General features: G+C 37.8%; 1 protein-coding gene across 3 annotated transcripts in view; it reads right to left on the minus strand.

Moving 5' to 3' along the window:
- Nucleotides 1-16,623, minus strand: part of CPED1 (cadherin like and PC-esterase domain containing 1) — a 144,513-nt gene that overhangs the window by 24,325 nt on the left and 103,565 nt on the right. For all 3 annotated transcript variants that reach the window (XR_006179194.1, XM_042872373.1, XM_042872374.1), the window contains exon 18: nt 2,537-2,654. Coding sequence is in view for 2 of the 3 variants with exons in the window: in XM_042872373.1 (XP_042728307.1) it covers nt 2,537-2,654 (118 nt within the window). In the remaining variant the exon portion in view is untranslated. The remainder of the gene's footprint in view (nt 1-2,536; nt 2,655-16,623) is intronic.

The raw sequence follows: 16,623 nt of genomic DNA on the forward strand, positions 1-16,623 counted from the left end.
TTGTTTGTTTTTTTTCCTTCTGGACAAGGCTTTCAGCCTCTTTTGTTTTTACTCATCCTTTCCCACTGCCATACCCACAAAGACAAAGATTTTACTTTCAAGATCAAAACCAAATAATTACCCATAGAACAACAACAACAACAAACTGAAAAATCAAATTTAAATTTAAAGGTTTAGCTAAAGTGAAACTAAAAATAGCTTGTTGATCTATGACTAGTTCACTTTTACATTTGGGATCTAGTTGAAATCCTAAGACATTTTAAAGATGCTTTCTCTAGGAGTAGGTTATAGAAACATTCTTTTGCCTTGCAGTTGTATCATGGCAATCCCCACAAGCTGGAGGATGTAAGGATAGAGTACAGCCCTGCCAAAAAGGACCTGAGGGTACTGGTGGATGGCAAGCTGAACATGAACCAGCAATGTGCCCTCACAGCCCAGAAAGCCATCTGGATCCAGGACTGCATCAAAAGAAGTGTGGGCAGCAGGGTGAGGGAGGTGATCCTGCCCCTCTACTCCGGGCTAGTGAGACCTCACCTGAGATGTGGAGTCCTCTACAGGAGAGACCTGTTGGAGCATGTCCAGAGGAGGGACAAAAAAAGGACTCAGTGGATGGAACACCTACCAAGACAGGCTGAGAGAGCTGGGGCTGTTCAGCCTGAAGAAGAGAAGGCTCCAGGGAGACCGGGGAGTGGCCTTTCAATATCTAAATGGAGGCTGTAAGAAAGAAGGCAGCAGACTCTTTAGCAGAGTCTGTTGTGATAGGACAAAGGGAAATGATTTCAAACTAAGAGAGGGAAGTTTTAGGTTGGATATAAGAAAAAAAAGGTTTTTTACAATGACAAGGGTGAAGCACTGGAACAAGTTGCCCAGAGAGGCGGTGGATACCCAGTCCCTGGAGACACTCAAGGTCAGGCTGGACGGGGCTCTGAGCACTCTGATATAACCGTGGATGTCCCTGTTCACTGCAGGGGAGTTGCACTAAATATCTTTAAGGGTCCTTTCCAACTCAAACAATTCTCTGATTCTACAAATCTATGATTCTGTGTTCTACGAGAATGTTCGCTGTCAGGACTGGGATATTGCTTAGTTATAAATTGAGTGGTTTTGCACAAAAAGCCCTACTTTCCAGTTCCAGTTTGAATTTGTGAAATGAATTAAAACTGTACAGTCACTTCTTCCTGGAAACTATACATCCCAGTTCTAGGCTCATCAGACATCTCCTGGCAATTTTTCATTTTACAAGCCAACATGATTCCTCTCTTTTTTTAAAGACTTGTCCTTTGAGACTACATTTCCTGAAGTCGTTTCCATTTTTAATGTTATGCTATTAGCACTGTCTTTAAATATATTTTATATTTAGCTCCATTTAGCTAGACAAGGTATTCAAAAGACGCACATTATATATCACAAAAACAGGCTGTCTGCCCCCAAAGGACTCTTCTTTTGATTTGATTTGGGTTTTCTAGTCAGGATTTTTACATCCTAATGTAGTAATATAGACGGTGCTGTGTTTATGACTCATAACTTGCTGTGTGATTAGAATACGCTGCCAGGTACAGTGACGTCTCCTTTGTGTCTTCCCTTCATTTAACATTGAAAAAAATAATTTATTTCCCTATTTTTTCATATAATCTGATGCATTCAGGCACTTCATGCATTCCTGTTACTGTGCAAGAGTGTTCATTGAGTTCGTGCAAGTTCACTGCTGTAAGAAGATGCTCTCATCTATGAGAAGAAAAAAAAATACATTTGTGTGGTAGAAATACAGGAGTTTGGGCTTATTTTTCATTTATCTAATAAAGAATTGAACAAATTCTTTGTTTAATCCAAAAGAATTGTCAAATACAAAAGCAACTCAAAGTGGGCACAGAACTGCATACTCCAATAGTCCTGTGGGTTTCTCTTATTTGTTAAAGCACACTTGCATAAGTCTTCATGCATCTGTGAGCTAACAATGAATACCTGTCTGCCATTCTGCTCTGATGTGGGTTCTCACTAATCCAGAGGGATACTTCAATCATATTGGTTGTTGAATAATTATTATTTTAATAAAAGGCATTTCAGCTGTGTGATTTGTCCACCTTGATGTTTAAGGTATTGATACATGTAAAAGCCCACTTCAAAATTGTTATTTTTTTTGTTTTCAGTATACATTCAGTAGAAATATAAAAATAAAGTGGGTCCAAATGTTGTATTCTTTGTCAAGAAGTTGTTTTTTTTTCTTCTTTTTAATTAGGCATTTCCTTTCATTTAGAATAAAACTCTGTTTAATTTATCTTGGTTCTGATGGAAATAGTTCAATGCATTTCACAGGCTACCTGACAATAACACAAACAGTGGTCGATTGCTGATAACAAATTCATCAAAATAAAAATTGTCACAAACTAATTAATCTCGTTCTAAAAATCCATAATAGTTACAAGTGATTAGTTATAACTGTTGTGTGTAGTTTGGTGCATGTGCAAAGAGAGTAAGAAACATCTCTTTCTACATCTGTCTTGGTGAAGAGCATGAGATGAGAAGACAAAGCACAAACCTTTCGCATCTCCAGCTTCACAGGTCTTCAGTGCAGTCTGTGAAATTGCAGACAGGTACTCATGAGACAGAGGCTGCAAGCCACAGGACTCCTCTGGGTGAATTTGAGAGCCACAGTCCTGCATAAAAATGAAGAGTGAAAATGACAGCGCTGCAACAAACCACATGGCTTTGAAATCCTCTGTAATGACAGGTAAGGAACAGCAGTATTTGGGGTTTGCACTGCAGTTCTTTCACATTTAGCTCTCTAATGTATTCCTTAACACAAAATTTAAAATACTTTTTGCATTCAAACAATGGTTTAGTAATAATCTCAATCCACAATCAGTGTACAAGACACTACATTCGCTAAAGATAAAAGAAAATGTACATTCAATTAATGTCATTTTGTTTCTATTTATCAAGCAATCTCTACTTATTTGCTGATGGAGATTTTGTATGCATATTTGCAGTCATATTTCTCATATTTCTCTGTTGAAATGTCTCAAAGTCATTTGAGGAAATACAGGTGCATTAGGAAAGAAAAATTCAGAAAAAGAGACGTGGGCTTGCTGAACTTCATGAGGTCGGCATGGGCCCGCCTCTCCAGCCTGTCCACGTCACTCTGGATCCCTTCCTTCTAGTGTGTCAACTGCATCACTCAGCTTGGTTTCATCTGCAGACTTGCTGAGGGTGCACTCAATCCTACCATCCATGTCACCTATGAAGATGTTAAACAGCACCATTCCCAGCACCGATCCCTGAGGAATGCCATTCATCAGCAGTCTCTACTGGGACACTGAGCCATATCAGTTCCAGTTGGAGTTCAATAAGACACAGAATTAACATAGAAATATTTTATCTATTATTGGCTTTTAGAAAGCTGGAATATGATTCTAATCTATTCTATTCAAACTGAAACTATTCTATTCATACTGAAGGTGCCAGCAGCTCCCAAAAATTTCAAAGGAAATATTTAAGAGAATAGTGATTTCTGACCAAAAAATTTAGCATATGTGAGTTCTTAAATTTTAAATATTATATCAATGTTGCGCCTTACAAGCAACAACCTTCAAGCATTCACGGATGATATAAATAACATTGCAGCATTTGTAACACTGGGCAGCTCTTCTAGTAACTTTAGACAGCTGCAGTATGTATGGCTGCACAAATTGCCAATTACAGCTGTCCTTTATTGTTTCTGAAGAGAAATAACATTGATATTTTTGATGTTTACTTTAGGACAAAATGAGTCATATCCTAACAATGCCTTCCCCTCTTGACTGTAAAAAGAGTTTAGAATCCACAGGCATATATCTAGTTATTTCAGATGAATCTCACTTCAAATTACTTTGTAAAGATACTCTTCCTCCATATTGCTTTGCCCAGTTTTTAAATACTGTATGAAAAATGAAGACATGCCCCTTTCTGCCTGAGACTGAATATTAATAATGTTAACATTCAATATTCCAAGACTTGCTTTGTAAAGGAATTTCATATGCTTATTACTTCTAATTATTTACAAAACATACAAACTGTACAAATGGAAAAACACTTTCAGTGGAATATATTCATACCATATATTCATTTCAAGAAACAGTATTCTTGAAACTGAAAATAAGAATAAAATTCAATTTCTTCAAAACAAAAAAACTGATTTAACTGTTCTTTTTCTCCACTGAAATATGATGATTTCTATTTTTCTTTTCTAAACTGATGTTAAAATGGATTAGACACCTGCCACATACTATCATTCTCTGTTTCTGAGAGATGCTAGATCTGGGATGCTGTTTCTAAATTGGACCAATGGGCAAATAATAGTTATGTCCTAATATTGGTGAAATTTTGTGATATAATCAGTGCCCCTTATATTGTTGGAGATATGAATATATGGTGGATTTTAGTAAATACAAGTGTGCATTAATTATTTAATTAAAAAGTAAGCAAAATAGTTGTCTCATATGTAATACGAATTCATTTGATTCCCTGGTTGAAAAAAAAAAAAAAAAAAAAAAAGTAAAAAAAAAATCCTCCTATTGACTTTAAAGGGCTTCTGCCATCTCTATGTATAAAATGTCAGAAGAACAGCAAAATATCTGTGGGTTCTATTATGTAATTGCCATGTTTTATGCTCTGTAATAATGCTCTATAACTAAAGCTGTTATGACAAAATGAATGGCACAGTGTCTTCTAGTTTCAAACTGTGAGCTTGTCTTGGAGCCTCTGGGTCTGGACAACCTGGACAGGTATTTGACAGTATTACTTTAACTAACCTTAACACCAGAAAGCTCCTACTTTGCAGTAAAACAATTTGCACAGCGCTTCCCATGAAAGCTCCAAATTCCTGAATGAGCTGCTATTGCTCTCAACGCAGTGTCATAAAATAATTTAACAGGGATTTTCTTGTTCATACCTCTGCTAAGGGTATGTGTTTAAGCAATCAAAAATTGACTTTAGTTGCATTCCTTGGGAGATATCTTTAACAGAAGGTTCATGTGGCTTGTTTATTAATAAATAGTAAAAATTAATTTGCAAGCCACATTTTGTCACTGATTTATGTTGACTTCGTGTGTTTTCAAATCACACAAGCCATGAGTTCTAAAGGACTGTGCTTGTGCTTAATATGTAATTCTAGGATCATTGAGAGACTGTGAACCCCTGAAAAAGCATTATTTGTTTCAGCTTCAGTTTTGTAGGATACCAATCCCTTATCATCACTGACATGCTAAATTTAGTGGGCAAAACTAATCTGTGGCAGCCACAGATCCAATGCAGATGCACCACTGTACAGTGCATTAGGGGCTTTGCTGACAGCTTTCAGATTTTTTTAAGTTTTCTTGAGATGCTGTGGTGACATGACATCCTTCTTGCCTTGCCCAAAGATGAAACATCTTGTGATCTAATGTTTACAATCACTCAGGGCAAAGACGAGAGCCAGACACATAAACTTAGATGATAGTTCTTGCTATATCAGTTCTCCCTTCTCCCAAAAAGGTCCTGAAATGTCTGGACTAGAAGAAAACTTCCCCTCAGCTAGAATTCATTCTTCATGGGACTGTTTTGGTGTTCTACTAGTAAACTTCCATTTTTACAGAAAATTTGCTAGAAACTAACAAATAAAAGAAGAATAAAACCTTCTAATGTACATCTAGAAACCTTTCAGTCAATATCAGTTGATACATAGGGAGCATTTCTGACGTCCATCTGCTGTGTGAAGAGAACTGTTTCTCTCCAGAGCACACTATAATGAATGATTCTTCATAATGGGTATTTGTCCTTATAAGGAAATCACAGAGATTTTTGAGCCTAGTACACTAAAGTTTTCTCAAACAATTTTATTGGAGCTGTCAGTGAACGTTATTTCATTTATTTATAATAAGTCTTGAACAAAAAAGTCTGATTTTACAAAAATTTTGTTTAGCTCAGCATCCAATAATTGAAATATATATCCATATACACATATATGTGTGAGAGAGAACCATAGCACTGTAAAGATGATCCATAGTCATGCAATTAATATCATGGAATGAATGTCTTATTTAAATACTGCAGTAGCTGCAATTATGCTTTAGATTAAGATATTGATGTTCAGTACTAATAGATTTTTACTTGCTATTATGCCTTTTTAGCACCTCCATTCTAATGAAGGAATAATTTCTCTGCAATCACTGTAATTGCCTACATATGAACACTTAAGTTCCTCCTAACTGGAAGGATTTGAAAGAAGAGAAGAAGCCCATAACTTTTCCAAGACAAATTATTCTTCTGTGTTCTTTTTAATTGTCAGTGCCCCAGCAGAGTGGCAGTGCACCATATAAAGAAAAGGAAGTATATTTTAATGTTTTCAGCTGATATTACAAGACAGTTCTGCCTTTTATAAGAGGAAGGTACATTTTTCAGAACCTTTCTGGAATAACCCATGCAAAGCTGTTGCTAAAACTATCACTTTCTCTGAAAGTAGACATGTTAATGAATTAAATGCTTTGGAAACCCTCACCCGGGGGAAGAAACCCTCACCCTCACCTCTGTGTAGGCTCCATTCCCAGCTTTTTCAGCATTCTTTCTGCATTTATGTTAAAACTCTTAGCAATCCATGGGAACGGTGGGCTCAGCACTTTGAAAAACTGGTCAGCTTTGCTTTGCTTAGGTACTCATGTCTGAGATTGCACCCACCCAGCACAATGAAGACCACATCTACTAGTAATAGCCAATACAGAATAAGCATATCAGTATCTTTTTAAAGTAAAAAAATAAAATAAATAAATAAATAAATAAATAATAATAATAAAGCTCATAGGAATTCGTTTTAGCATTGCATACAAACAACACATAGCCAAAATCCTGCGTCCCTTTAGTACTCTAAGGCCACTTGTCTGGGAGCTAGTGGGTGAGCTAAATGTCATTCACTAGTTTTTGGCAAAGAAGGGAGATTTTCCAGTCACTGTGCTTTGTCTCTGAAGCCTTTGGTCAGCACTGCCCATCAGCACTGCAGCCCAGCTTTGGCCTATGGTGCTGCTGGGGCTGCCTCATTGCTTTTGACTCTGTTTACATTTGAGACATGACAGAACAAAGCTTGCTGTGAAAGAGATAATTTTAAGTGCTTTTCTGCTGGCCTTTGTAGACTTGCTGACTTCACTTTATTTGATCTGGTTCTATTTAAACTGATCCAGTTCCTCGTGGAACACTTTCATCTCTCCTCTTAGTCCATCTTTTTCTACAACTTTACACACAACTAAAACTAGAAGTGATTAAAAATGATGCTATGGAAAGAATTCTAATAAAATTAGTCAAAGGGTGAGCTCATGAAACAGTGAAATTGTATCTTATTGCTAGGGAATAAATTGTGAGCAGATGGATTAGTTCCACTCTAACGACTTTATTAATATGGCAGTAACAAATGAAGGAACAGTTGGCATGTTGACTTCTATTCAGCTGTCTCCCTCTGTCCGGCTGCATTATTCAGTGATAAATGAACCCCCAAAGATTCATAGATTTGGGCAGGTTCAGATAAGCGCCCAATATTAACTTCATTAAACTGAAACTCCTATGTGCACAAAAAAAAGGTCTAGAACACTGGCATGGAGGGAAGCAATCTTCTGAGAAGTTTTAGTTCACTTTCAGCTAGAAAACAATGACTGTTACTTTCCATCAAGCATTAATGCATATATGAAGACAGTGCCTACATCAAAAGGAACAGAGAGATGAGGGCTAATGGGATGAACTCATGGGGCAGCAGATTCATGTACTGCAGCTATATTTTGAAGGAAAGAAATTGCTGCCACTGTGTTTGTTGAGGAACCTAATGTGTTCCATCTGCAAAAAAGGCATAATATTTGCCCATTGGCCCCAGAGGCACTGTCATGAAAAACACATTAAAAGACTATGAGGTGTTCAGTTCTGCAGGGATCTTGGGAGAGGTCACTGTAGATAAGAGGTTTGGGCACTCACAGGGTTGGAACATGCAGTGCACAGACATCAGTAGGGGACTGGGAATGATATAAAAAGCTGAGAAACTTGCCATATTGTCAAGGCATGTTGGAGACATCAGAGAAGAATTTGAAAAGCGGACAAAGCACAGCCATAAGTCTAAATTGCTTTCAAGTTCTTACCAGTGCTATTCACATTGTGGCTATTATTACATTGTCTGAAGAATACAAGTATACCATACATTACAGGATTTTTCTCTTAATCACAAACTTTTGCTCAGGAAGTTATGGGGGGGGGGGGGGGAACAATATAACATGCTTTAATCAGTGATGGAAGAATATTTTTAACATTTGCCAAAGAGCTTTTGAAAACCCCAGTAGGTCCCCATCTACAAAGACAATTGCTTCAAAGTAAATGAAGATTGTATGGACAAATACAAGTCATCGTGACACTGGAGCAGATGCAAAGTGGCTTCCTCTGCACTCAGAAGGCTAACCTCAGAGGAAGCTAAGGAACAGTTTTGAGAACTGAACACTTAGTTAAGAGAAAATATTGCAAGTTTCATACCCCTGTTTTATTATCCCTTCGTGTGCGTAGAATAGAAAAGAATCTTTTCAGTGATGTCAGTTAGGTTATCTGCCCTCTTGCTTTAAAATAGTCCAAGTTCTGCATCTGCGGGTCTTAGAAAAAAATATTCACGAAGTCTTCAAAGCTTTTCTCTTAATCGAGCACATTTATGAATTATGATTCTGAACAGTTCAGAGGTGCAGCAGAATTTGTTGAAGTAAGACAGGTGAATGTGAAATTCAAATTTCCTAAGAATAAAATACTGTAAGCATAAGTTCTGGAAAATGTTTTTAACTGTGCCAAAAGACAACTACTTTTTTTTCTCCAATATTTAAAGGTAACAACTGCTGTTAATTTTTTCAGCTACGCTTTCTTAGCAAGTGTGCTTTTTTCTAATGCAACTAAATGATATTTTTCTTTAGCAAGAACAGTCACGATCACTAGCTTGTATGCTTTATCAACTAAAAACACAAAGCAAGAAAAAAAAAGGAATGAAAAGAATGTAGTGCTCCTTCCTCCCTCCAAATGAAGATAAAAGAGGAACAGCAGATAAAGAGAGGCATTTTGCTATTTTAGGTTCTACAGGATTTTTATTCTAAAGAGTGAGACAGTGGTTTCGATCTGAACATTTCAGGAGCTGCGTCAGTTTTGGATTCCCATTTAGTCTTCCTCTTTTCCCTCTCTTTTCCCAGTGTAAGCTCTGAATGTGAACTGATTCAAATTTTGCCAAGTCCCAAATCTGCACATGGAGAATAGTTTGAGAAAACCATGTGCTTTGACACTTTGAGAAGTAAATATTATGTGATAACCAAGGGAATTGCTAGGTATTTATGGTTTTCTCTCAATAAAATGCCAATGATCCCCTGATGCTTTTCTATGGTAATTAGGTACAAAATCTGCTATATTGTTAGCTGGAAAATCCCACAGTCCTGTGCCTATTTTTAAGGAGAATTTTGCTATACCTTTCCATGCTAAAGGTGTACAGCATTCATATTTCACTTAGTAAAGAAATGTTTAGATATTATGTACAAGAAGCTGTTGGTCTCTAGTCCCGTCTCATAGATTTTAGTTAGAGCAGAACCTTTATATCATAGCCATGACAAACACAAGAACTCAGATTCAACAGTCATCACTACATTCATAAATTATGACAAGATGTAAGTTAAAAAGCACTTTTGTTCATTGCTGAATTGTGAAACCAAATTACTCTGACAGAAATAGCAATACATGTTAGCTAAGGATTCTGTCTAGTGAGTTATGTCTGCTAAAGCTACTATTAAAGTGCATTCTTGCAGTAAGCAAGACTTAAAAATTTGAATTCACTGTTTCAGGAAATAGCATATTGAAAATACTTCTTTTTCACTTTTAGCACAAAATCCCATAGATCTTGCAAGAGCATCTATTGACTTTGTTTAGAGCATATTGTGGGGCATCCTGGAAGCAGAAACTGGGTCCGGGTCATAACTCTGCCTCTTATTTTCTGTATCAGCTCGAGCACGTGACTTGGAGCTCCAACAGTGCCCACATCTGGAACGTATCTTCTCAAAACCCTCACTCAGCTGACACCGGTCTCCAAAGTGCATACATTTCTTCAGCTGGGCATAGGCAAAATCAGCCATAGCTCTACAGAGCTATGCTACTCAACTCCTTTAACTTTAAGACTTCAAAAATCCCTTTGCTGATGGTGCTTATCTGATAGGTATTCTCAGGACATGTCACCAGAACTGTGCCTTGCACAAAGCATTAATTTCCTTTCATATTACAGGTAGAACAGTGCCTTGTGACATAGGAAGCGTAGAGTCCCTCTCTTAGCTGATTTGCTGGAGATATTTCCATTCCATCTCTCAATGCCCTCCTACACTCCGTGGACTGTAGGCTGCTCTGGGCAGTGCAGTCTCTCAGGCTCTCCCAAAGAAGCTGTTTGCATTTGCTTTGTACACATAATTAAATACCGAATTGTAAAAGAGTCTTGAAACAAATCCACTCACAGACTAGATGTGTGTAAAGAATACGGTGAAAGTGGATGGCAGGACCAACCAAGCCCTGTGTTATCTTTAGCTGAAAAAGGACCAGCTGAAGTGGGCACTCAAATCCCTGAGAGAGCACGGCGCAGTTTGAAGTGCAGGAAAGACTCTCCTGTGTCCAAAAGTGGACGTATAACTCCCAGAGAAAGGCATACTTAAGATACATTCCTTTCCATATTATTTTCTGCTGGGCAGTACATCTGAATCCATAACCACTGTGCTCTCTCTTGTAGATCTTTTTACAGGCCTAAGTGTTCTATTTCAAAACTAAGAAACAATTGTATCCAGACATACTCGTTGTTGTTTTCCCCTTCAGTTGTATCATTTGTTCTACTAAAAAATATTAAACATTTCTCTACAAGTTTTCCTTCACTAATGCTCCCTATACAACACATTAAGGAACCTAGCTACACCGCAAAGGCATCTTATGATTCACTTGCCTTCAGTATGTTTAAATTTCTCTCATCCCAACAGATTCCCCCTGGTTCTCCTGGAACATTCCCTGGACATGAAAAAAAGTGTGTCATAGTTTTAGCCATATATTCATTACAAATAGAAAGCTGGTGACTACCAAACAGGATGCAAAACTTCTGCATGTCCAGTGCAACAGCAGAACTGATTATTATACCTTGAAATACACACCAGAACCATGCATGGTCTGGGGAACACGGAGGAAGCCACTAACAGGCTCAGAAACACCAAGGGAAAGACTTCTGAAACTTTTCCCAGACAGTGCCAAAAACCTTGTGAGTTCCTGCCTTTCATGTAAAGACAAAGTCGGCATATGTGTGGAGGCTTCACTCTAATGGGAAGCACACTTGTATCTGGGAGGCAACAGGAGGTATTTCCCCTGCATGCTTACAGCCTGTGCTGATGCACATGTTTGAACAGCCCAAGCACATGGCCAGCTCAGTGCAGCCATGTGCTTTGATGTTGGCTGTCTTTTCTGGTAACACAGAGAGCACAGAGACCCAGCAACCATTCAAGTGAAGTCCCAAGAGCAGAATGTCCTCCTCTTCAAAAAGCAGTGTCCACAGTGAAAAGACCAATGGATGCTCTCCTGAAACTGGTACTAATGTGTGTGGAGTTGGTTGGTTTACCTGCTTAATATCCATTTTGTGCTGAAAAATACCACCAAGGTATAGAGACAGCTAAGAGTGCCATGGGTCCAGACGTGAGCTTAGTGGCATCCATTTGGTGGAAGGCCACCTGAAAGGTGCCAAGGAACAAAGGGGAAAGTGAAGCTGAGGTGCATTTATTGTAATGCCCCTATTCCTGGCAGGGTGATCCGTACCACCTTATGCTTTCCTAGCAGCTCAGCCAGAGGTAAGTCATAGTGGCTGGCAGCCCTGCAAACAGCAGCTTGACTGTTCCGTATTTGGCTCAGGTTTTAAAAAAATATTTGACAAAGCACACACCTTTTACAGAGTCTATATTAAAAAAGCTGGCCAACTATCAGATCCTTTTCTTACTAAGGCATTAAACTGTTTAGGTGAGTCCAGCAACAGGTGCAAAGATCTTGAGTGGGTACATTTTCCAAAGGAACATTTTTGTGAATCGTTCTGTGACAAATAAATATATTAAAATCTATTACTGATGTGACTTTAGAGCCTTGTTGCATTAAGAAAGAAAGATGAAGGCTAAAACTGTGTAAATGACACTAGAGGAAATCTCTGTGCAAATATGTAGGATGCATGAACAGTTCTTAGGCAGGTCTCTATTCCACACTATATATAAATCAAAATTAAACTATTTATATTGAAAAAGTGCTCTATAAGCCTACAGTAATTCAGAATGGAAAACTGTTACTTTTACTCTGAATATATGAAAGAATGAGAGAATGTATAGATTTAGAAGTGTGTCATCCCCCCCCCACTCCTTTTTTCCTATGGTTAAAAGCTTCTGTAAAAATACAACACTATAAAGGAAATCTAACAGTCATCTTCATTCAAGACTAAAATTTATTGGACAATGCACACAGTAAAGTCTGTATCAAAACTGAACAGGTAAATGTATTTACAGGCAGTATCTGGTTATCATTTTTACTTCCCTTTTACTCCACTTGGTCAGAAAAGAATGAAGTAGGGAAGGACTGATTTGCCTTTGAAAATCAATTCATGTTTCATAGAAAAGAACCTTTGAGTTAGAATATTTTCGTTGCTGTCTAATAGCTATGTCCTACACTAAATTTGACATATCCCCAGATACTCATTTAACATGCACAGCTGGGAGACAGGAGTAAGACAGGCAAGTCTGTTTTCTTGGAACACCTACAAATCTGGCCATGTAGTAATTTATTTTCTAAACTACAATGGGGTCAAAATTGACCCTAGTTAATTCACAGAGCACTTGCTGCTATAATCACAGAAGTGAATTTCATGGATTTTTATTAATCGTGATCTTTTCAAAAGATACTGATTAAAGGTTTGCCTTCTGGTGCACAGCAGACTGAAAGTGCAGCCTCCTTAAGGCCTGATTGGCTTACTGAGCAGCAGACTGCATGCAGGTAGCTTTCACACATGGACAGAAACAGATTGCATGCAGTTAGTGCCAAACAAGCAGATTGAAGTTAGAATGTGCCCTGCAGCAGCCTGCTCACAGCAATTTACTTCTGCATGTCCTTTTCATTCAAAGTAATCAAGCAGCCAGAAGTTGAACAAGGTCCTTCTTCACCAAAAACTACTAATTACTTCTGAAAACTGAAAGGTACTTGGTGGCAATGTTTATTCTACTGCACAAGGCATGGGAGGGATGCTGAGCTGCAGCTTTGCTTTGCTGGGTATGGAAATCACATTACCACAGTAACAGAACATGGTAAAAATAGAAAAGAAAAAAAAAACAGTCAAAATTTAAGGCTCACTCAACATGATATTAAGGCAGTTAATTGCAGTTTGTTAATCACCTAATTTCCCCTGGTGTACACAGACAGTTCCTGTAGCAATTCACTCTTCCCAGCAGACAGATATCTCATAGATCGCAGCAATTCAGTTCAGGACTGAGGAGCAAAGATGAAGCCGAAAAAGCAGCCAGAGCAGAACTGCAAATGTCACTGAATCAAAGTGGCTCAGGCTGCTGACCCCCAAATATCAGAAACATGTTATGTACTGTTTTATTCTTGCAAAGACAGAGGCTACACTTGCATTCAGGCAGTGTTCCAGCTGCTGCCAGGCTGTAACCACATCTACAAAAGCCAAGATTCAGCACTTCAAAGAAATACCTCTGTAAAGAGCTAAGCACTTCTACACCTTTCATATGAATTTTTGATCAGCCTATGAGAAGAATTGTGTTTAACTTTCTTGTATCCACTTATAAAATAAATTGGTGTAAATTCAAGTTTCTGAATATGTAGGACAAATTTTTCTTTAGTAAAGCAGGCATGGATGCCTTCATTTCCAACAGTAAACTCTCCCACACTATAACATAGACTGTTTTTCTAACTAGTAGGATTATTTGATTACAATGCCCCCTGAGCAGCTACGGAGCCAAGAGTTGAATATTACCTTATTGTTTAAATATTTTTGCCTGGGTAGATGAACAGTTCATAGCAAGGCAGCTCTTGATCTGTCCACACTCCAAGTTGATAACAGCTATTTTTTGTGTTCTTATTCTTCCTCAGTAAGATAGTGGACATCTTGAAACAGGAATCTTGCACAGTGTTTGCACAGTAATAATCCAGCAAAACCCCAACAACTTCTGAACCAAACAGACAGCTTAGGTTTCCTCTAGAACAAGTTTTCTTTTACATGCAAAAGGGATGCCAGAAATTATGGTGGATGCGGAGACCACGACCTTTGGCTGTTGCAGAAAACTATAACTTCTCCAGTTCAAATCAGACTCGGAGTATGTACTGCTGACAAAATGATATACCATAACATACAGTACACTGTAATCTATATTCAATATGTTAAAATAATTTAACTAAGGTTAAATTAATTATTACTGCAAGGATGCTGCCTTTTTACTTTTCTCAAATCCTATTGTTCCATAACCTTTCTATCATTTCAGAACAGGTATGTAAGAAATTACATAAACTTTGCAGTCTTTTTAATGGAAATGCACGGAAAGACGTGGAGAAGCCTTGGTGTGCCAATTCTACCATACTGATCTTTACCCTTCAGCTGCTAATACCCTTCACCTAATAAATACAGCAGTTCTGCATGACTAAATCAGGGGAGTATACTTCTAGGAAAGTAATCAAGTTTGATAATTTTTTATTTTGCTTCAGCTATTTTCTGTTCATTCAACTACACGAATGAGCTTGAGGGAAGGTCAGAAATGGGGAAGAGAATCAAGAAGGGTACGGTTTAAAAGAACGGTAAATTATTTTCTTCTGCTCTTTAGATGTTCCATAATGTTATGACAATTGAATAAAAAATACGTAATTGTTTGCAGTTGCTAGAAATATTTGGAAATACTTTGAAATGCCTTTATTTTGGAATATTAAACCTACTCTCTATTGTTTTGAAAACATTACACAGGAGGAAACAACATCTGCTGTTCTAGAGTACTGCATTACTACCTTCATATAGAGTCTACTAAAAGAAAAAAAAATCAAACAACAAATATGTAGCAGATAAAAACTAATTTGCAGTTTTGCAAAGCAAAATGTCTGTGCAATGACTGATCTTAATAGGCCACCACACATTCAATCACCTGCAGTAATTAAATAATCTCATTTTAAGCTCAGAGTTCAGCATCTAATGTACCGGGGAAAGGCAAAGTAGGTAGATCCATCAAAAAGACCTCAATACATCCATGAAAACTCAAACACACAGAGGCTCCAAGTTGCCCTCGCATTGCCAGGTAAATGCTTCAGGTGTGAACTCCATTTACACCAAGAGGTATAAACCTCTTCTCTGTATCAGAATGCCAAAGCAACGCTTCATTTCTGTAAGACTTGGATTTAATATCAGGCATTTCTGTAAACCAAAAAAGCTGTCTCAGTTCTCGTCTGCCTTTCTCCAGTAACTGACTGAAGTTGTGAAGCTAGCTCTGAGATAAAGACAAGTGGAAGAGCTGTCATTATTTATAACTGCTGCTGGTCCACCAGTTGTGTACTGGTTCAGAACCACATTTTACAAGAACCAAGACATTTCCCAAGCTATTTTTATGACTTCTGACCAATCTCAGTGGCTGCTGTTAAAGTGCACAAAGCCAATGAGTACCTCTCCAGAGCAAATATACAGTTCTGAAAGTAATCTCTACATTTTCACAATTCTTAAGAGTAAATGCCTCAAACTCAGAACACAATCCATGGTGCAGGTTTCTCGAACACTCACTTTGTACCCTGCCTGCTACAGCACACATACAGAAGTTTCAACAAGGAAATTCTTCTGATCTCCTTGTCATTTCTTTCTGAAGTGCCTTATCTGAAGTTTTCATCAGAAAGTCAGTAATGGAATAAAAACGTAGTGCCAAATTGTAGCTCACTATCAGAAAAACTGACAAATTGAGAGAAAGCATACTGACCATAGCTTTATAGTGATTTTACCTGGAAAAGCCTGCTGCCTTCAACATCCACATGTGTAGCTTTTAAAGAATCTGTCTGACCACATGTTGTTCTTTCTCCATACGTGTAAACTAACAGCAGAGATCTATTTGTACGATGTAGTGCTCTGAACATTGTGGTACTCCCACGAGAATTTCTGGCTTACAAAGCAAGAAACTGGTTACCTTGAGGCTGTGGAATGTTCATCTGTTTTATATGCCACAGTTGTAAGACTATTCATATTTTGTAGATTATATTAGTTACCTCAGATGTCAAATGGTAGAATTTCAAAATGAAAAGGAACTTCCAATCATTATTAAACTAATGTATACATCTTTGAAACTTTCATGTCATAATGATTTTCCACAGTCAAAGAGCACATCTGATTTGTTTTATACCTCTCTAAAACATGTATTTTCTTCAATACAGTTCAGAAAGTCATGAAATCATTCAGGTTGGAAAGGATCTCAAGTGGTCTCCAGTCTAACTTCTTACTGTATGCAGCTCAGTTATTAGATCAGACCAGAATGCTTAGGCTGCTTTGTTTAATTTGGTGTTGAAAAACACAAGGATGGAGTCTCTGCAATCTACTCTGCCGCTTGG

Source organism: Lagopus leucura, unplaced genomic scaffold, assembly GCF_019238085.1.
Source record: "Lagopus leucura isolate 7727_CA_CO unplaced genomic scaffold, USGS_WTPT01 Super-Scaffold_100008, whole genome shotgun sequence".
Lineage (NCBI taxonomy): Eukaryota > Metazoa > Chordata > Aves > Galliformes > Phasianidae > Lagopus > Lagopus leucura.